Source organism: Notamacropus eugenii, chromosome 1 (genome assembly GCF_028372415.1).
Source record: "Notamacropus eugenii isolate mMacEug1 chromosome 1, mMacEug1.pri_v2, whole genome shotgun sequence".
Taxonomy (NCBI): domain Eukaryota; kingdom Metazoa; phylum Chordata; class Mammalia; order Diprotodontia; family Macropodidae; genus Notamacropus; species Notamacropus eugenii.
The window spans coordinates 542,937,927-542,961,590 of NC_092872.1; the positions used below are offsets into that span (position 1 = coordinate 542,937,927).

The 23,664-nt window shown below is 39.1% G+C and overlaps 1 protein-coding gene across 2 annotated transcripts in view; it reads left to right on the top strand.

The window, feature by feature from the left end:
• PLCG2 (phospholipase C gamma 2) overlaps window positions 1-23,664 on the top strand; it is a 168,580-nt gene that overhangs the window by 62,934 nt on the left and 81,982 nt on the right. For both annotated transcript variants that reach the window (XM_072634199.1, XM_072634200.1), the window contains exons 4-7: window positions 7,479-7,572; window positions 9,020-9,067; window positions 18,973-19,057; window positions 20,524-20,607. In XM_072634199.1, coding sequence (XP_072490300.1) covers window positions 7,479-7,572; window positions 9,020-9,067; window positions 18,973-19,057; window positions 20,524-20,607 — 311 coding nt within the window. The remainder of the gene's footprint in view (window positions 1-7,478; window positions 7,573-9,019; window positions 9,068-18,972; window positions 19,058-20,523; window positions 20,608-23,664) is intronic.

Below are 23,664 nucleotides of genomic sequence, written 5' to 3' on the forward strand. Positions count from 1 at the left end.
TAGCAAGATGGGTCCTAGGGTTAAACAGATGGAGGAATGTGGGGGTAGCTTGTTTAGGGACAATTGTGCAGTGATTTCATTGATCTCAGTTTTCTCTTTGTTGCCAAAGCTGACCTTTATAGCACTAATATTCTTCTATCAATCCTTTATGGTTGTGAATCTTGAAGCACCATGAACTCTCTAAGTAATCAAAACTGTAAATGACTCAAAGGTCAGGGAAAAGCTGCATGTTGTAAGTCAGCTGTAGCACTTTCCCAATGAGGATTCAAATGTGAGAAGGGATACAAAATGTGTCCTTCATCACAGATGTAGATGAGCAGAAGAAAAAAAGCTGGACTGATCATTTTGCAAGAGTGAGAGACAATAGCAGATGGATAGCCTGAGCATTTTATCCATGACATGGGGCAGCTAGGTTGCACAGTAGATGGAATGCTGTGTCTGAAGTCAGGAAGACTCATCTTTCTGAGTTCAAATCTGGCCTCAGAAACTCTTACTAGCTATGTGACTCTGGGCAAGAAACTTAACCCTGTTTGCCTCAGTTTCCTCATCTGTAAAATGAGTTGGAGAAAGAAATGGCAAACTATTCTAGTATCTTTGCCAAGAAAACCCCAAATGGGGTCATGAAGAGTCAGATATGACTGAACAATAAAAACAGCAACAAAATCTATGAAATATTAAAAAATTTAGAAGTCCTCCAACTGATAAGAAGAATGTACCAAAATATACCAAAATATTTATAACAGCACTTTTGATAGCAAAAAATTTAGAAACAGAGAGGATTCTGGGAAGATGGCAGAGTAGGTCAGAAAACTTTTGACTCTCCAAATTTCTACCACAAAAAAAGACAGAACATCACCCCAGAGCAGCAGAAATAAATGAGAGGTAAAGCAGTTGTTCTCCTAAGACAACTTGAAAAGACATCAGGAAAGATGGGATCTCTAGGGACTGAAGATCCTCCAGAATGAGGTGCAAACACCTCCAGGCTGACTCTGCAGAATTGATTAACGTAAACCCTGGGGGCAGCTGGATTGAGAGGCAGCCTCAGCCTTAGAAACTTTTGTCTTGAAAACAGTGTGGAATTCTGATGACTGAACAGGAAAAAATTGAAGGACCTTCTACTGTCAAAGGACACCAAGCACAGTTGTGCTGACCAGACGCATCCTGGGCTGTGGCTGCAGGGAGAAGGAGCTAACAGTAGCAGAGGAGCAGGGACCCTGTTGGCTGTGGGCAGTTATAGGAGTGCAGAGACCCTGGTTTCAGTTCTGGTACAGAGACGACAGCTGGAGCCACTGGAGGGACTGCTGGGAACAAGATCATTTGTGGAACAGTGTGGCTGGGAGCCTTAGCAGTGTCTTAGGAGTAGAGTGGAGAGCCCAAGGCTGGGTCTGTAATAGACCTCAGAAAATAGCAATATGAAGAACCAGCATACCTTGGGACTGCAACTTGATTACACTAATAGCTACTAAAAACAAAATAAAATGATAATTAAGTGAATAAGCAAAGGAGAAAGGACCTAACCATAGAAAGTTACCATAGGGACAGAGAAGACTGCGGTTCATATTCAGAGAAAGATAATGGAACTAAATAAGGCATCCCCTTTTCAATGAGAAACACCAAATGGTCATGGAAGAACTTAAAAAGGATTTTAAAAATCAAGTAAGAGAGATTGAGGGAAAATTAGAAAAAAATCAGAGCAATCCAAGAAAAATGAAGAAAATTATGAAAAGAAAGTCAATCCCCTGGAATACAGAATCAAAAACTTAAGGAAGAACGTAATTCCTTGAAAACTAGAATTGGGCAAGGGGAAGCTAATAATGTACCAAGACACCAAGACATCATAAAACAAAATCAAAAGAGTGAAAAATTGGAAGAAAATGTGAAACATCTCATTGGAAAAACAACCGATCTGGAGAACAGATTGGGGAGAAAATAATATAAGGATGGTTAGACTACCTAAAAATTACAATTAAAAAAGATTCTTGATACAATGTTATAAGAAATTATCACGGAAAATTGCCCTGAAGTTCTAGAACAAGAAGGCAAAGTAGAAATAGAAAACATTCCACCGATTACCACCTGAAAGAGATCCCAGGAGGAAAACTTATAGGAATATCATAGCCAGTTTCAAAACTTCCAGCTTAAGGAGAAAATATTAGAAACAACAAGAAAAAAAATTTAAATATCATGGAGCTACAATAGGGATGACAGAAGACCTAGTAACGACTACATTGAAGGACTGTAGGTCTTGGAATACTGTATTCCTCAGAGCAAAAGAGCTGGGGTTACAACCAAGGATAACTTACCCAGCAAAGTTAAGTATGATCCTGAATGAAAAAAAAAGGTGGACATTTAACGAACTCAAAGACTTTCAGGTTTCTGTGACAAAAACCCCAGAGCTTAATGGAAAGTTCGACATATAATATCCAGGAGAAACACAAGGTAAATATTAAAGATCAATTATAAGGGACTCCGTAAGTCAAATTCTTTACTGCATATATGTAAAAACGATTGTCATCATTGTTTGGATAGTTTGAAAGAAAGATGTGGACTGAATTGAGTATAATGGGGTGATTCTAAAAAAAATAAAACCTTAGGAAGATTAAAAAGGAGTCATGATCTCATATAAATGAGGCATAAAAGGAAAAAATACTGCAGAAGAAGCTCATAGTGGGGGAAGGTGGCAGGTAGTGCTGGAGCCTTACTCTATTTGGAAATAGGTTAAAAAGAGAAAAACATGTATCTTGAAGGGTATAATAGGTAAAAAAAGCAGTGATCTCAGACAAAGTTAAAATTAAAATCAAAATACATTTATTGAATCTAATTTAAAAATTAAATTAAAAAATTAAAATAGATTTAATCAAAAGTGAAAACCGAGAAACAACATTGTATCAGCAATATTATTCAGTTTTCTTTTAGACCACTTAAAATACTTAGCATAAAATACCTGAGCATATATTTGCCCAAAGAGACAGAGGAACTATATGAATATAAACATAAAATACTTTTTATTCAAATAAATTCAGATCTAAATAATTTGTTATATTTATTGTTTATGGAAAGGTAAAGCCAATATAATTTTTAAAATGACAGTTTTACTTAACTAATCTATGTATTCAGTGACATCCCAATTAAATTTTTACTGAGTTAGAAAAAAATAAAAAAGTTCATTTGGAAAAACAAAATCAGGAACTTCAAAGAAATCGGGAAAAGATGTAAAGGAGATTGATTTAGCAGTTTCAGATCTTTAGCTATGTTATAAGACGAGAACATTGTTGAAGTGTAAAAAGGATAATTTTGATTCTTTTAAATTAAAATTTTCTTGTATAAATAAAACCTATGTAGCCAAGAACAGAAGGAATGCAGAAAATTTGGGAAAAAAACTTTCAGAGACAATTTCTCAGATAGGATGTGATTGAGTTGGAATGTTGCTGTGGGAAATGATGAGCTTGTTGATTTAGAAAAAACCATGGAAAGACTTGGACTTATAAAGGAAGATGCTGTCCATCTTCAGAGAAATAGATGATAGGAGGAAATAAGCATAATATGGTCTTATATATATGTGTATGAGTGTATACGTGTGTATATGTGTATGTTGATAGATATCTATGTATATATGTCCATGCTTAATTTTAGCTTTCTTGGGGAGGGGAGAGGGTCAAAAAAATAAAGTAAAAAGTGCAGAGAACAGCAGAGAACGACAACAACAAAAATCCTAACAAGGAAGAAAAGCTGGAGTTTTGAAAACAATGTATAGTATTTGTTATATAGGTTTTCTTGAAATGGAAATTTATTGTCTTATGTTGAATCCTCTCATGCTTTGTTGTGTACATGGCCATTCCTTTTCTAATTTTGTGTTTAAATTTAAAATAAAAAAATACCAAAAAAACCAAAAAAAATTGGAAACAAAGTAGATACTCCTTGATTAGGGAAGGGTTAACCAAAATTATGGTACATGAATGTAAGGGAATATTACTGTGCTTGTAGAAATGATGAATGTGCTGAATATAGAGAAATGTGGAATAATTTAAATGAAATGATGCAGAGTGCAAAGTCAAGAAAGCTGTATCCTGTAACATAATTGGATAGAGCTACCAAAAAAAAAAACCCAATCAAAAGTGAATGTTGCAAAATTACAAAGAACAAGCATGGCTTCAAAGAAGAGATAGGAGAAGATATCCCCACCTCACTCCTTTGCAGAGGTGTGAGAAGTCCATGAGTGTGGAACATTGTACAGACTTTCAGAATTTTTTTTAAATGCAGCTATTCTGATTTTTCTTTTCTTTTTCTTTAAAAATAGTATTTGTTATATGTGGTGACTCTCTGGGAGATGAGAGGGGAAAGGTACTGAGAAAATTTCAGTAATATAAAATAAGATATAAATAAAATTTTATTTAAAAATGGCCTCCAGCATGCTGGGTAGATTCTCTATGGAGGATATACATATGCAAGGACATGGACAAGAATTACATAGAAGGAGGAGATTTGGATAGGTTATGATCTTTATTGGTGGAAGAAGTACCCACAATGGTGGAATCAAGGTTCTGTCAAAGTATTCAAGTGTCAAAGTATTGCTATCACAGGTGCTAAGAGTCTGTAGTAATGACACATTTAACTGGAAGTCAGAATGCTAGCAACCTTGAGTCTGTGGAACATAGTTGACTCCAGAAGAAAATGAAAAGGGCCTCTCTGGAGCAAGAAAAATAGGTGTCACAAAGCACATGTACCTTATTCCATGGAAGGCACTCACTCCAGTATACTCATCTAGAATTTTAACTTTGTTATTTTGTTAGTGCCTTTTAATTTTTATATATTTATATATGAATACACTCTCTCACCTCCATCACTTAATGAGCCTTCTCTTGAGCAAAGATTAAAAAGTACTTAAAATAAAATGTTCCCCCACCCCAGATATTGACTGTATCTGCCAGTACTCTACCATGCAGTATCACATACACATAGTTCTTCCTTTTCCTGGCCTCCTTACTCCTTCAGTAAAGGAGTGAAGCACTTTTTTTCATTTATTCTCCAGGGGCAAGTTTGGTTGTTTTACTTACATAACATTTAATTTTGTTTTATTGGTCTTTGCTTTTGTATTGTTGCATCACTTCATGTAAATCTTCCCATGTTTCTTTGAATTCATCATTTTTGTAGTTTTTATGTCACAGTATATACACTGTTATATTCATGGACCACAATAACTCTTCCTTAACCATAAGATTATAGATCAAGATTTGGAAGGGACTTTAGAAGTCATTGAGACCAACATTCCCATTTTAGAGATGAAGATGAGGCCCAGAGAGGTGCCAAGGCCACATAAGTAGTAAGTGGTAGATACAGGTGATACAGATCCCATGATACAGGTGATCCCATGACTCCGAGTTAAATGATTTTTCTACTGGATAAAGTTGTCTCAGTTGATGTATCCTCACTTTGTTTCCAGTTATTTGCTGCTACAAAAAGGAAACATTTTGGGATCTTTGTTTCTGTCTTTGCCTTCCTTGGTTGATGTGCCTAGTTGTGGGATCTCTAGATCAAAGGATATCCACATTTTTTCTCACTTTTTTTTTGCATCTGATCTCAAAGTGAGGGAAAATAAGGTAACAAATTACAAACAGGGAGGATATATCAACAACATAAAAGAACTAAAGGTACACTCTGAATAAGTATGAGCTCTTGGATGCCATTTATCTGCTATAGTGTTAATACGACATTCCAGGAAACTGCTTAGTAAATCTTAAAGAACTATTGAAATGTGAGTCATTAATGGGCAATATTAAATTTTATAACCAGCTTCTCCTCACGCCCCACCCGGGTTGTGAAATCCTGCTGCCCGTTTATAGCTGTCCTTTTGGAATGAGCCGTCCTCTGAAGGATCATTTCACCCAACATTGTGTTCTCACATTACTTCTTAATAGTAGGACTTCTAACACACAAAGTGTTAAAATTTTTTAAAAGATCTTTGAATGTTTAAAGGCAGCTTTGAGTTATCTAGGAAACACAGATATGTGAAGCAACCTCTTTTCCAGAATAAAATATATTCAAGTTTGATGCTAGCTTGTGTTATTGATCTTGGAAATAAGGAGTATCTGACATATTAATGAATAACTATAAATTAGCCCTTTGCTCTCTTGCCTCTATTGCACTAATACTTAGCTGAATAATAGCAGAAAGACCCCTAGATATAGAGAACAAAGACGTCAGTCTTAGTCCCATCTCTGCCTCTGACTGACCATATGGCTCTGGATAAGTCACATGCCCTCCCTGATCCTCAGTTTATTCATTTGTAAAATGCATCTAGGTGGTGGATTGAGTGCTGGGCCTGTAGTCAGGAAGGCTTATCTTCCTGAGTTAAATCTGGCCTCAGATACTAGCTGTGTGATCCTGGGCAAGGCACTTCATCCTGTTTTCCTCAGTTTCCTAATCTGTAAAATGAGCTGGAGAAGGAGATAGCAGACCACTCCATTATCTCTGCCACCCCATGGAGTCATGAAGAATCAGACATGACTGAAACAACTGAAGAGCAGTAAAATTGAGGATTAGACAGGATAATTCCTAAGGCCTTTCCCAGTACTGACTGGCAAACTTGGTGCTACCTCACTTCTAATGACTGAATCTTTTTTGTCTCAGTGATTCAAAATATCTGTGATTTAGTAGGTGTGAATATTCCTTCCACAGATGTAAATTAATTGTAGTAGAACGGTATATTAATAGTATTGTGAGTTTCTGTGGTGCCAAAATTCATTACCTAGTCACCAAACCCAGTTTTCCAATGTTTGGTTTTTCTCCTCTCTTTGTATTGTTACTTAAAACTTTTCCAGAAGAAAACGGGCCTAATTTGCACAAGAGTGTAGTTATCTGTCTTTACTTTTGGTGGATGAGATGCTAGAGACTTGATAGCCATTAAGAGAAAAGAGAGAAATGTACTGCTCTGAGCTTTGGTTCCTGGGAAGCCCTTGTTGGTTATGGGTATGCAACTTCTCTTAGCCTCAGTGTCTTCCTGTGTGAAAAGAGGATAATAATAAATTAGGCTCTTACTTTCTTGGTTTGTTGAGAGCTAGTGACATGTGCATGAATGATTTCCTGGTGCCATAATGTGACTGTTCTACAACAGATACCAAAGTAAACGGGAGAAGGTAGTTTGCTGGAGGCTGGGATGGGGGACCCTGTCTTAGACTTGACCAGGGTCACACAGTAGTTTGTGGCACAGCATGGATGAGAACCCATGTCTCCTGACTCCAAATTCACTGCCTTTCCAACAATGGTGTTTGGTTCGCTTTCATGCCATCTGCCGAATCTCTAGCCCTTTACTGTATGTTTTCATGGGATGGGGTAACATAGTTTGAAATATCTTGGTGACTTCAGGAGACCCTTTTCCCTAGATCTGTCAGGAAAGAGACCCAGGGAACTAAGAACAGAAACACCTGAACAGGGCCACTATCAGGCATTCCATGTAACAGTTCCTCTCCTTGTCTTTTCAGCGGACTCCAAGGAAGATGCTACTAAGTGGCTTTGTGGCTTGACAATTTTGCACCAAGAAGCCCAGAGTGCTTCAACGCCAGCTATTATTGAGAGGTACTTGGTCTTTTCCTTTTCTTTCTCTTCCACTTATTTTGGGATACTTGAGGAAGCTGTCATGTAGAGAGAGATTCAAACCCATCTACATGAGTCCAGAGGGGGCACTTAATAATGATTGCTCTTTAATTATATACAACAGTTGTATTTTATCCTCAGGCTGTTGTGCTCAATTTGCTTCTTTGTGGATCCAGACCCTTGATTTCATTGGTTAAAAAACTTCAAAAGAGGAAACTGTTTGTCAGTGTAGATCAGTGTCCACCCTGTAACTTAAGACTCTTAGAAAGTCATCTCCAAGCAACTGAGGACTTAAGTCAGTCACACAGCCAGTATTTGTCTAGGTCAAGACTTGGATCCAGATCTTCCTGAGACCAAGGATAGCTCTCTATCCCTTGCATTAAATGGCCTCATGTATTATGATCAGTAATCACTAAAATTGGGAAAGAACAAAACACTTGAATTATATAAAATGAAAAAAAGTGGTGATTCAATACAGGATTAGTCTAAGAGTTGAAATGACAGCATTGTCCAGTAAGGAATCAAGTCCCCTTGGTCCTGAGGGTGAGGTTCTCCATGATGTCGTTTTGTAAGGGCTGATAAAGGTCTGGGACTTTCAGTCTTTAAACTCAATGTTTGTGTGTAAAGATGTAAAAAAATGTTAATCTGAAGCACTTAAATTTATACCATCTTTTAATCAGATTTTTGAACTTAACTTTGTTAGAGTGATTCATAGAAGCCTAGAGTGGGAAGGGACCTCAAAAGTCATCTAGTTCAGGCTTGTAACCTGTAGCATCTCATTCAGGTTATCATCCTGTTACTTTTTGAATACCCCTAGGAAAGAAGAGCTTACTCTTTCGTGAGGCAACCTGTTTTGTCATTGGACAGCAGTAATTGTTAGGAAATGCCTGCTTAGTTTGACCCAGAATGTGTCTCCCTGTACCTTCCATCCATTTCTTCTAGATCTTCCCTCTGGAGCTACACAGAATGTCTTCTCTCCCATGAGAATCTGTCAGATGCTTGAAGTCAGTTATAAATCTTTTTCTAAGCCTTTTCTTCTCCAGATTAAAAATCCTCAGTTCCTTTAACCAATCCTCATAGAGCCTGTTCTTTTGTCCTCCCCCTCTTCTGGTCAGATTCCTCTGGACATATTGTCTAAAATGTCTTTCCTAAAACATGTTTTCCAGAACTGAACATGAAGACTCCAGGTGGGGTCTGACTAGGGCAGAAGACAATAGGCCTATCATTTTCTTTATTTCAGATGCTAAGCATCTCTTAAGATAGCCCCAAACTGTGAAAAGATGTTTGTAGTTAAAAGGTCCTTGGAGGAAGTATAATTCAGTAGAAAGGTCCCTGGTCTGGGAGTGACAGAATTAGCTTCCTGTTCTAACGTGAGTGTAGATGAGTTTTGCTGTTTTCCTAATTTTTTGTTTCCCTTTTTCTCTTCTAGCTGGCTAAGAAAGCAAATTTATTCTGTAGATCAAACTCGGAGAAATAGGTAAGAATGTTTTACAGTTTGTTTTCTGGGTCATTGGAATTCTCATTCTCATTCCGTATATTAGAGAATAAAAACATATTTTATGGAGAGGAGAATATTAGGTAGTTCTAGGAATGCATCATCACCAGACATGGAAAGAGCCTGAGGATGTTTACTGTTTCTTAAGACTCTTCTTCACTGATGTCTTTCTTTAAGATTTAATGGATGGAGGCTTGGAAATGACTCTGAGTCGTTGAAGGCTCTGTCAGGGGCCCACAAAATCTCCTTGGTTTTATCGACTTGGACAAAAGCAAGCTTTAGATACAGGCTTGGTGTTGGTCATTGTATCTGTCCAGACTCCTAGCAAAGATGGTGGTGTGTGAGGTTCTAGCCAAATCCAGCTCTCTTTCAAACCACCTCAAGAATAATAAAAATTCTGCTAAATAATGCAGGATATTAGCAAATAGAAGAGCTGAAGGAAAGAAAAATTTAGTAAGATAATCCCCATTAAAAACACACACACCCAACTGAGCTCAGAAACACAGCTCGTCAAATGTTTAAAGACCAGTGAATGGATTTTTTGGTTACAACATTAGTTGTCTGCCAAAATCTATAGGGCCTGTGGCCTTTGTCAGTAGAAGGAGTATCCCACACCAAATGGTAGATATTTTGAAATACTACAATTAAAGAATAGAGTGGCAAGCATATGTGCTCTGGATTCAGATCTTACCGCTGATGTTTACTACTTGTGTAAATTTGAAGAAGTCACTTAATTTTCCTTGGCCTTCGTTTCCTTAGATTGCAGCTGAAGCTCCTTCTGACTTTAGAGCTATGATTCTTATAACTCTATGGTTCAGGGGACCCATTTATAATGGAAAGACTTAGTTTGTTTTGACCTAGCCTAGATGCCAGTATCCTACTGCTCATAACAAGAGGATTTTTGTTGTAATGGAGTTTACATTGTAATTGTGTTTCTAGGGTCCAAGTATCTTCCTTTGGGGACTCAGGGTCTCCTTAAGTAATCTTTGGCTCCTTGGTATCCTGGAGCTGGTCCTCCTCACTGGTACACCCTGGGAGGGAGTCTGGGGGTATCAGGCCTCACTTCTGCTCTGTAGTCAGCCTGTTTTAAGCTGGACCACCTGGGAGAAATTTGGAGGGGTCTGGAGGAAAGCAACTGTTGTTTTTCATGGTGGGGTATTGCTTTGATTTTCCCAGTATTAGGAAGATGGTCAGTTTGTTTTTCAAGTTTTATTTCTTGCTGATTATAAGAGAACATTGACTTGTTCAAATTATTTGGAAACATCAAGGAATTTATAAGTTCAGTTGGCAACCCCACCTCTGAGGTCAAAGATGTATTCCATGATTGTCTTATCTGTGTAGGTGACTTGTGAGCTGTGAGCAAAACTGGAAGATTCTGGTATCTGGGGCACATTTTTTCTCAGTCTTGGGTGACCCAGGATTGTGATTTGGAATTGTTTGCTTTGGCATTCCCATGCTGGCACCATGACATAGGCTCTTCTCCAGTGTTAAACCTCTGGAGATACTTCTCTATTCTGTGTCTTGCTTTCTTTTTTTCAGGGCTGGGTCAGTGTTCCTCTGGTGCCACCTCTGAGCCCTTATCATCTAAAACATCTCATTTTTTAATCTCTTACCTTTTCTTTAAGGCGAAGCTCAAACGTCACCTTCATTCAATCACCTTTGATTGCCATCTCTACCCTAATCAGCAGTAATACCTCTATCCCTGAGCTGTCATGAAACTTATTACTCTTCCTACCTTACCAGTGTTTTTCCACCTCACTCCTCTCCATGTCCTCTCCATTCCTGTGACACTAGCCTTCTTGCATTTCTTCCTACACAAAATTCCATATTCTATGTCTTTTCCCATTCCCGGAGGGCTTTCCCACCTCATCTCTGCCTCTTGGCTTCCTTTAAATCTCAACTAAAATCCTATCTTCAGCAAGAAGCCTTTCCCAGTTCCCCTTAATGCTAATGCCTTCCCTCTGAGATTACCTTCAATTTATTCTGTGTGTGTGTGTGTGTGTGTGTGCGTGTGTGTGCGTGTGTGTGTGTGTGTGTGTGTGTGTGTGTGTGTGTGTGTGTATTCTGTATGTGGTTTTTTTGCATGACTCCTCCATCAGACTGTGGGCTCCCTGAAACCAGGCACTGTTTCCACCTTTGTTTGCATGCCTAACCCTTAGCACAGTGCCTGGCATGTAGTAGGTGTTTGTCACTGTGGTTATTCATCCTTCCTTCTTGAAGAGGATCAAAGACATGCATCACAAGGGTGATGTCTTGACTTGTTCATAAATTGGATTTAAATGAGACAGAGCTGTGCAAAGTCATCATCCTCACTTGCCCCACTACAGTCATCAAAGTCCAGTGGCAAGGTGAAAGTCACGATGACTGGGGATGGCCCCACATGCAGTGGGTGACCTTGGCCTTTCTCAATTCAGATCTTTCTCAGGTTTCAGTTTGTCTGAGGCCACACGCATTCAGTGTTTAGTAGAAGATTGTTGACTTGACTTGACTAGATCAAGAAGCACAGGGCTTTGTAGTGCTAGGCTCTCAGTGGAATCATATGAATTTGATGAAAAGCTTTTATAGGCTGTCAAGTAGTGCACAAAGAGACCCATTTTATCTGGACTATTCCTGTGATTTCAGTGATTTGAGGAGCCCCCACTGAGGAGCCCTCTACTGCTGCAGCTCTGCTCCTGTCCTGCCCCTTAGTCTAAGCTGCCTGTGGCATTAGGAGGTTAAGTGACTTTCTTGTGTTGTAGAATTAAAAAAAATACTTGCGCATTTAGCATCTTAGTTGTCTTCTAATTGACTCAGGAACCTAAGTCAAGAACTTGGTGTTTCTGGAATAATTTCCTTAGAGTTTTATTTTTATAGGTCTCTATATTTATAGGTCTGTATATTTGTATTTACAGGTCTCAAACTCTGAGAAGTTGAGTAGGGGAGGGACCTGGTCTGCCTTCTGCTGTGGAGTGTGGTTTGGAGTGGGTAGAGACTTGAGGCAGAGTCCACTTAGGAGACTATTGTAATAATCCAAGCAGGAGTCGTTAATGAGAGCCCAAACTGGAGTCATGGCTGTTAGTGGAGACAGGATATGTTTCTGCATTTCTTCTGTTCATTCTGTTCCAAAGATGATTGTAAGTTGGGAGCCCTCACTTTTTCTCCACCCAGTAACAAAAATGAATATTCAGAGTTGCATTAAGGCTGGGTGTTTTCTGAGGAAATGACAAATGACATTTGTCAACATTTCATTTCATGGGGGCAACTGATTGGTTTGGAAGCTAGGAAAGAGCGGTTCAGGAAAAGAAGAGTTCTCAGATCCCAGGGTCTATTAAAAACTCACTGTGAAATGGGAGAAACAAAGAACCTTGGGAGCAGCTGCTTCATGTCTTGCAGCTGTTCTCAGGCAGAGTGTGATAAGGAATCCCAATGGAAATGAAATCCCAGTGGAGGAGGACATATGTCTTCTTGGTTAATGAGGCAGGGTGGGGTCATCAATGGACCTTTGGACTAGTGTTAGAGGGACCTGGGCCCACCTCAGACACTTATAATTTGTGTGACCTTGGGTAAATCACTCTCCCTTATGCTCAGTATCTTCATCAATAACATGGGGTTAACTAATACCATCCGTCTCACATGCAAATGGGATAAAATATATGGATCTAATATGTTTTGAAAATTTTAAAGCTAGAATCTTTATGTGATGCTAGAATTTTATGATTTCCTTCCTGTTCCTGTCTGTAGTAATACAAATGATTTCTTGAAGAGGGAAGACAAACTGAATTGGGTTTCACTGTTTTGTTACCCAGATCACCTCCCTCCTTTCCTCCAGGACCTGGTGGTTGGCACCCCTGTGGGAAATATTTTAGTTATTTGAGTTTTAAAAGATTTATACTTTATTTCAAAGTCTCCAGATATGTTTGATAGTAAAACACTAGCGCCTTAAGCTTGGTTGCTCCGCAGCCAGTCAGAAGGAAAGGCCAACTCAAATGACCCCCTCTAGTTGGAGTTATATTCTTTCATTCCGTAGCTGAAGTGGGTCATGTTGTCAGAAGTGCAGAGAAAAAAATGGATGGATGTACAATAATGAGCCAAGGAGAAAAATAATGATAATTTTTAAAAAGCTGAATACTGGTAGGTAAAATGTGATTGGAATCAAAACATTTCTGCTGAGAAGCAGAAGAAAAATCCAATTTTCTGAAGAACAGAGGCTCTTTTTCTCCTTGGTGTATGTTAGGAACAGATGCGAGTAGTGACTTTTTCATGTGAGATTTGGAAGAAGGCTGGGGCTCCAGACAGATGTGACTGTCTGGTAACCTCCTCCCCCCAACCTCCCATTTGCTCACAAGCTCGGTATATATGCCAGAAGGGTGATCCTGCCTGGCAGCCAGTGCTGTCTTAGACTGCGTTAGAAGAGGCACAGAATCTAGAATGAAGGAAATTATGGGATGGCTTCATCCTGTCAGACTCTGGGCAACATACTTTTAGAAGACTGTTGACCAGCTAGAGAACATTCAGAGAATGGTGACCAGGACATTGAGGACCCTTGCTGTGATAATAATGGAGATATGTCTGCCTTTTTGATACTGAGCAAGTCATGTAACTTCCCTAAGTCTCAGTTTCCTCAAGTGTAACAATGTGTGGTTTAGACTAGATGGAGTACTTAAGGTACTGGACATGGGCTCAGGAAGATCTGAGTTTGAATTAGGCTTCAGATACTAGCTATGTGACTCTGGGCAAGGTACTTAACTTGTCTACCTCAGTTTCCTCATCTGCAAAGTGGGAAAAATTTTAGCACCTACCTCCTAGAGTTGTAGGGGGGTTAGATGAGATAATATTTGTAAAGTGCTTTGCAAGCATTAAAGCTCCATATACATGGAAACAATTTATTAACATTATTATTATATAACCTCTGAGGCCCCTTCTGGCTCTAAATCTGGGATGCCACGTCGGGGCGGAAGTTAGTTATAAATAAGGAAACAGAGCATTGGATGTGTTTAATTTCCAGACTAGTTTAAGCTTAAGGTTCTTTCAAAAAAAGTTAAATTAATCTTTATCAATACTTTTTGTTTCTCCATTATAGTATTTTTGAATATGTAGCTTCCTGACCATGAGTCCCTCCCTTACAACAAAGAAAAATAGCTAAATGAAACAGTGTATGTAGCATTCTGTCTAAACTCACAGTCCCTTATTCCCTACCAAAAGGAGTCTCATCGCTGAGACTAAGATTAATCGTTAAGATTCTAACTGTGCCTTCCTAGGACTGTCTTTGGTGTATAGTAAAGAGGGCACTGAAGTTGGAGGGAGAAGATCTGAGTTTGATCTTTGGTTCTGTTACTAAGTACTTCTTTGGCGAGCTTGGGGTCTTCAAGGCTTTGGGTCTTCATCTACTCTTCTGGAAAATGAGAAGCTTGGATTAGATGTTCTGTAGGGTCTCTTTCTGTTTTAAATCCTAGAATCCTGTCATCCTCACTGTCTAGGCTTCCTCCGGGGTTCTGCCTGAGGCTTTCATGTTGGCTTTCTACCTAGAGCTGTGAGACCTCAGAGCTGGACCTCATAGAAGAGGACATTTCACTGAACCACTTATGCCCTGGGGATTCCCTCTGGTTGTATCTCTGAGAAATGATCATCCAGCTTCAGTGTGAATATCACTGACAATGCAGTATTTACCATGTCATGAAAGAGCCCATTTTTATTTTTCTACTTTTGGACAACTGAGATTTTTAAGAAAGGTTTTCTTTCTGTTGAGCTCAAATCTACCTCCTTGTAATTTTTACCTGTTGATTCTGCCCTCTAGAGCAGTAATCCCAAACTCCTAAAAACAGGGTCTGCTAATCCATACACAAAGATCCCTGCAGTTACATTCTGACTTAAGTTTTAAGTGCATTGTCATCTGTGTTTCATTGAATTTTTATTCATTCTATGAAATATTTTCCCAACTGGATTTTAATCTGGTTGGGGGAGTACTCAGGAGTGTTGTGGGCCATAGTGTGGCCCCTGGATGTGACTGACATTCTCATATTAATGCTTCAGATAAGTATCTGTCTTATTTTTGGACCAAGTACTTTTATATCCTCATCCTGTTCTGCTGCTGGCCCTGACCTGTTTGGAGGATAGATGGACACAACCCTCGATAAGACTGAATTAATTTCATTAAGGTAGAGCAAACTTGTGCTTTCTAGGTAAGAGACTCCCTTCTCTTGGGGCACTTTTTTTCTTCTTTTTAAGAGTTTTATTGATGCCTTTTAAAAAAAATACTGGTCATTTAAAAATATTCCCTTAATGTTCCCCCATAACAAACCCTCCCTTATAGCAAAGAAAAAGGGTCAAGAAAAACCAATTGACAGGACAGGTGTTCATTTACATGGCTTGTTAATCCATTAATTAACAAACATTTATTATGTGCCTACTCTGGTCTCCTGGATATACAAAAGCAAAATTAAATGTCCCAAACTTCAGGGAATTTATTTTGTATTCTAAAGATGAAACGTGATATCCTGGATAGCTGAGCCAATTCACAGCTCTACCAATACTGTATTAGTGTGCCTGTTACCCCTCAATCCCTTACTGAACAAGGGAAGAGGCAGTTGTGGAGAGAACTGACTTGTTTTTCGTTCAGTTGTTTTTTAGTCATATCCTACTTTTCATGATCTCATGTGGGGTTTTCTTGGCAAAGATATTAGAGTGATTAAAACTGAGGCAAACAGGGTTAAGTGACTTGCTCAGAGTCACACAGCTAGTAAATGTGTTGAGTCTTCCTGACTTCAGCTCTGGCACTCCGTCTACTGTGCCTTCTAGCTCTGCCTCCCTTTTATAAAGATAATGGATGCTGGAGTAATGTAGGGTGAATTATATAGAAACTCTGAGGGCTGCTTCCTTCCACTGCTGCCTTGTAGTTGGGAATATGACTTACTTCAGCAGATGCCCTGGACTGAGTGGGATATGCTTACTTGGAAGGTGAGGACCTGATCCATTCCAGGAATTCAGAACCAGCCCTTCCGTGTTCTTGTCCCTATCTCTTGCCTCCTAACCATTCTCCATCTTTCCACCTTTTTCTGGCCAAATGGTTTGAGTTACTTCAACCATTCTTTGCGTGACATTGTTTTCAGTTGCTGTATTTTTGTAGTTACTCTGCCCTGGAAATGAGTTCCAATTTGTTGATAATCCACCTCCACCCCTACCCCCAGTATGATACCCAGAACTGAATACAGCACTTTGGGTATGTTCTGGACTTGTTTCTTATAACTGTAGAATCTTAAGAGTTATAAGAAACTGTTGGGGCTCTCTAGTCATGTGACTGCACAAGAACCCATGTAACTCCAGTGGTTTTCTAACTTTAGTTAATAGCTTTTGGTGAAGGGAAAGTCACTATCCTGTCTAAGGTGTTGAATTTTATTTTTGCACATTTTTAATCCCTAAGTTTTCCCCAAAATCTGCATCTGTCATGTCTACCCATTTTACCTAGTTCCCCCCTTTAAGGCCAAGAAGAATGAGTCTAATCCCACTTCTATATAATAGCCCTTCATATACTTGGAGACAACTATCTTAATCTCTCTGTTTCCTGCCTCAAGTCCATGCTGGAATTTCCCAGTAACTCTTCATGTGACTTCTATTGTAGCACAGTACTCTTGAATTTGAGGCTCAGGTTCATCTCTCCAACTTCAAATATAGCTACCCCTATCCTTATGATCTGTAATGATCCAAACTGTGCCTACTGGGTCTTACCCTTTGTCCCATTTTAAGCCCTATGAGTTGTCTCTGCCTTCTAGGACTCCATTACTACACTAGCTTCTAGGGCCATCTTGATCTCCTTCTTCTTATAGGTGGTAATAAACCTGTTTTTCTTAGTAGTTTCATCCATACAAGGTTAGAGCTTTTCAGAAGGAACTTAACTAGATAAGCTATGAGTAGGCCCCCAGCCTTCCTTTGCCTGTTTTCTTTCCTGTTCCTGTGGACAGTGACTAATGGGGTACGATGCTAAGCACTTTACAAATGTTATGTTATTTGATCCTAAGAGCAGGTACCATACTGTGTGTCTTCTTATATTCCTTACCTTGCCCACCATGTGTTGGTACTTGGTAAAAGTTTATGGACTGATTTTTTTCCTTCATGGAGAAGGCTCAAACCTGTCTAACCTGTCTTGTCTTATAGGGACAAGGATCACAGAATATTGAAAATATTGAGGAAGTAAGTTTTATGGAGCACAGGTCTTTGATCCAAATTTATTTCAAGCCCAACTCACAGCAGGTTTGCTTCATACAATTTAGGGGCACCCCAGTCGTGGTTGCCATGACTTAGAGAGATAAGGTCATGGTAATTCTTGGTCATTAAATATAGTAGTTTTGTCATAATCTATCTAACATCTCTTGGGTTGTTGTTAAAACTGCCTTTTTGCATCTCCTCCCTCATTTCTGCCAGTCATCTTTCATGCCCAGCACACAGCTCAGAAGGAGAGCCAACAGTTTGTCTTATGAATGCTGCCATCAACCACCGGAGTGCCAGCTGACTGTGAGCTCCTTGAGATCAGAGATTGTTTTGGCTTTTCTTTGTATCCCCAGCACTTAGTATAACACTTGGCACATGGTAGGCCTTTAATAAATACTTACTGAATAAATCCTTGTTGACTGATAAAGAAACCAAGGCTGACCATGTGTGCTACGTTTTACACCTTTAGTACCTCACCTTTCTATGAAGAGGAAGGATGTGCATTTCATCAGTTGTTCCAAGGGACCAAGGTTTTCCATTTCAGTTAATCTGAATTTCGCTGTTTTTATTGTTATTTTCATATATGCCATTGTCATTGTGTGTATTGTTCTCTTGGTTTTGGTTTCTTTGCTGTGTTTATCCTCAGCAACTGATAGAGCAGTGCTATTACTGGACATATACCCACTCCACAAAGCCAATGATAAAAAGTTCCCATATATAATCCACTTTTCATAGAAGTGTTCTTAGTGGTGACAAAACTGGAAACAAAGCAATTTTACAACAGTTGGGGAATGCCTGAACATACTGTGGTATATGAATGTGAAGGAACAGCATTTACCATAAGAAATCACTCCATGACATGCTAATGTGACACATGAAGTCCTGCAGATAGTTGGAGATGTAGGTCAAGAGCTCAAGGCAGATTCTGGCTAGAAACAATTGCATTCAATGGATATTTGAATCCCTGGGGCCAAATCAGATCACTAGGGGAAAGAGTGCATCAAGAAACAAAGTCCAGGCTGGAGATTTGAGAAATCCATACGGATTATGAAAAAAATGACAAACCATCCAAGGAGATGGAGAAATAGCTGTCAAGTAGGAGAATCATATGATGCCTTGGAATCTGAGGGAGATAAGAGATGATCAAGGGGGAGGTCGGGTCAATTGTGCTATGCTACAGATGAATCCTAGGAGAAATGGACTGAGAATAGGTGATTGACTTTGACACTGAAGAGATCATTGGTCACCATGAAGAGAGTGGTTCTCCATAGAGTGGTAGGCTCTGGAGCTAAAATGAATGTGTGCTGAGGAAGCTGAAGAAGTGAATATAATCTGTTCTTTCTAGAAGTTTATCCATGAAGTTTTTTTAGGGTAGTGGAGACTTGAATATAACAACAACAACAGTTTACATTTATATAGTGCCTACTATGTGCCAGGCACAATATTAGCATTTTACAAATATTATTTCACTTCATTCTGAGGGCAGGGACTTCACCCTGTGTCATTTTGCATCCCTTCCCATGCCCAGCCTGTGGTCGGTACTTGGTGAAAGTTTATTGACTGACTTTTCCTTCCTGGAGAAGGCTCAAACACAGTGGATATATAAAGACCTAACCTGGCTGTTTGACTGTATTAGTAGTGAAATATTGCCCTTGGAGATGGGGACCGGGAAGCTTACAAAAGTACTTTCCTCTGTTTCCTTTCAGTATCAGCTTCAGAGAATTGAAGACCATTCTTCCCTTAGTAAACTTCAAAGTTAGCAGTGCCAAGTTCCTGAAAGACAAATTCCTGGTAAGTTGTGGAGCTGCCTTCCCAATTTGCTCAACTTGAGGTGAGTGCTTTGCCTGGGGTTGAGCCTCCTGCTTCTGCTTCCAGAGGTCTCTGTTCAGCACTTATACTCAGAATGTTTGTAAAGCAAAATAAAAGGCCTCTTTAATTCTTGATTTACTGTCTGTCTCTGCCCTCAGAGAAATTTCAGTGTTGGGTAATTTGCTTTGAGGGCACAGTGGTCACTGGGCTGATTTGACCTGGACTTCTCAAACAGGGTCTGTTTCCCCCATTCCCGGTCTATTCTGGCCAGCATTCCAGACCTGATTTGCTTTACCCTTTGCAAAAACATTCTTTTGAAAGCAATGAAATAATGATGAAAACATTGCTATACCTGTGCAGTCATGAGGGCAATGCAGCCAGCGAGACTGAGCTCTCTCATCTAATTCTTCCAAGCACCGGTGTCAGGGCTGATCTCAATTTATTATTATTATTATAATTATTATTATTTTTAGCAACATGAGCTGAGCCATGGAGGTTCTGTCACACGTTAGAGCAACTGAGTAGCCTCCTGCATCCACTCTCTCCTCTCTCAAGTTCATTCTTCAGTCTGTTGCCTAATTAATATTCCTAAAGCACAGATCTACCTGTATCATTCCTGTGCTCAGGAATCTTCAGTGGCCTATTGCTGATAGGATAAAATACAACCATCTTTCTTTCTGGCTTTGAAAACTCTGTATAATTAGGCTCCAGCCTCTCTTTCCTGGTGATTACACAATATTGATTCTCATATCAAACACTACTGGCCAGCACACTGGCCTGCTCTTGTCTTTCATACATGGTATTCCATTTTCCATGTCCATGATTTTGTCCCATTTCCTCTGCCTGGAATGCTGCCCTTTCCCTCATCTCCTTTTGAAGGTTGTCTAAAATGCTACTTCCTGTACCAGCCCCTTCCTAACTTTCATTCTCCTCCTTTCATCAAATTATTTTGTGTCTATTTTAAATATGCTTAGCATTTACTTCTCTGTGCTCACCTTACCTCCTCACCCGAGTAAGCTCATTGTGGGTAGGGACTGTTTCATTTGTCTTTATACCCCCAGTGTCTAGTCTAGTGCCTGGCATGTAGTAGATATCTTATCAATACATGATAATTGAATTAAAATCAAGTTGATCAAGATCCCAGGTACATTTTCCTCTCTCAGACTGGAGAGATGTACCTCCTGATAACAGATGTTATCAGCTTTCTAAGCTGTGGGTGCTGAAGAGGCCACGTAGTGAATGTAACCCCTCCTCAGAGACTCCCTCCAGGAGTAATTGGCAGTTTCTTTCCCGTTCATTAATGCCAGGGGCAGGTCTAGCACAGGTAGACTGTTTAGTGTGACTGTTGTCACTGACGCACTGTAAGCTAACCTTTGCTGTCAGGGTATGGGGGAATTGTGTTTGAAGTGGAATCTGGACTAAGGATTTCTATTGTTTTTCCTTTACAGGAAATAGGTGCTTACAAGGATGAACTCAGCTTTGAACAGTTCCACTTATTCTACAAAAAGATGATGTTTGACCAACAGAAATCAGTAAGAGCAGTCATTATCTACATGATCGTATTACATTTTCCTTTAATTCTCATTTTAGATTATCTATTGTTTTTCCCCTCATCCTTCTTCTTTGAAAGTGTGGAAGAAGGCCCAAGTTGGGGCAGGATGTTCTGGGCTTAGTGCTACAGAGAGAGGCTGAACAAAGAGACTCGAGTGACCTGAGGCTCCTTTATGTGCTTGGTGAAACTTTATTTCCCCAGATTGATGATGGAATATTAGCATTGTACCGGTCAGTTATGAGAGATACAGGCCTGTTGAGCTTAGTAAAAGGCTGATGGAAACTGTTTGTAAACATAGTAGTTGGCTCTGTTTAAGAAAGTTTATATGTATGTGTATCTGCACATGTGATATATGTTATGTAGACAAGTATACAGCTAAATGTGTTTACAGGAGAGGCTGTGTGGCCTAATGGTTAAAGGGCTTGCTTTGGAGTCACTCCTGCCTTGGACACTCTGTGTGACCAAGGCCAAATCACTTCTCTTCCCAGGATTAAGTTTGTAGTGGATCCATTCAGAACAGTGTCATGATTTCTTTAGTTTCATTAGGCAGCATATGAAGAGAAACTAAGAGAATGGATAGTGGCAATGATCCTAGGCTGGGATTTAGTAGGGTGAGATCATCAATAGGATAAGGGGTGCAGGATTGAAGAGAAGGGTACATTGTAGAATTGAAATGGTTCACCAAGAGGTCATAATTGGGCAAAAAGTAGAGTGTAGCCAGTGTAGGAGAGATGGCCTGGGGTTGAGGAACTGGAGGTCATAGTGAGGATGAACAGCAGGGTTTGGGTTTCTGAGGGAGAGGGAGAGGTGGGATGTTATAATGTGTGATCGTTTAAGGAAATTTCAGAGTTTATGAATGTGCATTTGTGGTTGATAGCAAGATCAATGCAAGGTCCTATTACTATCGCTATGTGTAGTAAATCTGAGGTAGAGCAGTAGGTCATGGAAAATGAATAAACAGAGGAACTAGAAGTTAAGAGTGTTCAAGGGAATATTCATATGCATGTTGAAGTCTCCTAATATGAAGGCTGGAGGAGTTAGGGAGGAGAAAAAGACTGTGAACCAGGCACTGAACTCACTGAGGAAAGAAGAAGAGTATCCTAAAGATCAGAAGAAAACAACTCCAAGAATTTTGATTGGGTGGTAGATATAGATTAAATGATCCTCTGAGGAGGAAAGGCCATGGTGGTAGAGGATGGACTTAGAAGTAACAATGGGGAGCAAGGTGTATTCTGACTCACCCACCTCAACCAGGGAGGTGAGGGACAAGGAGAGTACTGCTGGAAAGGGAAGCCAGAGAGATTGGGTCATCTGGAGGAAACCAACTCTCAGTGAGAGTCACAAGATGAAAAAAAAAAGATTTAACACGAAAGCTAGTTTGTTACATATGGAACAAGCGTTCTAGAGAGCACAGTGAAAGGTATAGATAGGGTGGGGGTTCTTTTTTGTGCCTTTTGGTAATCAGTCTGGTAAAGCCTATGAACCCTTTTTCAGGATAATTTTTTTAAATCTATAAAATAAAATCTATAGGATTACAAAGAAGCCAGTATGTTGGAGTACAGTTATAAATATATATATATATGTATGCATATATGTATGAATATAAATATATATACATATGAAGTTTATGGAACCCAGGTTAAGAATTACTGAATCACCTGGTCTTCTAAGGTCCTTAAAACAACTATGCAGAACCATGTATAAACAAGATATATGTAGGATAAATTGGAGAGTTGTCCATGTGTCGCTGAGTTCCTGGTTAATGAAAAAATGAGAATGATTTATCATTGTAAATCATGAAAGCAACCACTTAGGTGAAACTGTTCTCTGTTCACATCCTTTGTCTGGAAAAGGACACTTGGTAGGTAAATATCCTTCTCCTATCTGTTGATAGATTTAGTTACTTAACACATTTCTCTCTCTCTCTCTCTCCCAAAGGATAGAGTAAAGGCAAACTTAGGAATCACAGAGTTGGAAGGATAACCTCAGAGATGATTTAGTTCAACCTGGACCTGAACTGGAGTTTGCCCTACTACAGTGGTGTCAAACTCAAATAGAAATGGGGCCACTAAACCATACCTCAGGATCTCTGCAAGCTGAATATTGACTTATAAAAATGACCTATTAACATTATCTACATTCTACTGTATTTTTTATTTATTTTGTTAAATATTTCTCAGTTATATTCTAATCTGACTTGGGTCATATGCTGGAGTATGTTGTGCAGCAATGGGGCATCTTTGCCCTATAATGTCATGCCAAGTGATCATCAAGTCTTTGGTTGAAGACTTGCAGTGAGGGGCTATTTTCTTTTAAACATAATTTTATTTTGTTATTTTTAAATTTTATTTTTAATTCATGAAATAAAATGAACATTTCTATAATGTAGCACACTAAAAAAAGGCAATTGTACATGAAACTGAAAATCTACCATGAACACCTTAGTATTCCTTTCAAATATGCAATAAAATTATCACGTAAATTTTTTTCTTTTTTCTTCCCTTTCCCTAGATGGCTAGATGGCTACCATTAAACACAAATAAGTGTGTATATATGTGTATATATATATACATATATACACACACATATACATATATACATGTATGTGTGTATATATGTAATTATTGTATACTCATTACTTTCTTTCTTTTTAGTTTTTAAAAGTTTATTTATTTATAGTTTTCAACATTCATTTCCACAAGATTTTGAGTTCCAAATTTTCTCCCCATCTCTCACCTCCTCCCACCCCAAAACACCATGCATTCTGATTAGCCCTTCCCCCAATCTGCCCTCCCTTCTATTACACCCTTCCCTTCCCTTATCCCCACCTTCTCTCTTTTCTTGTAGGGCAAGATAGATTTCTGTACCCCATTAACTGTATTTCTTATTTCCCAGTTGCATGTAAAAACAGTTCTCAACATTCGTTCCTAAAACTTTGAGTTCCAACTTCTCTTCCTTCCTTGCTCCTGACCCATTCCCACTGAGACGACAAGCAATTCAATATAGGCTATATATGTGTAGCTTTGCAGAAGACTTC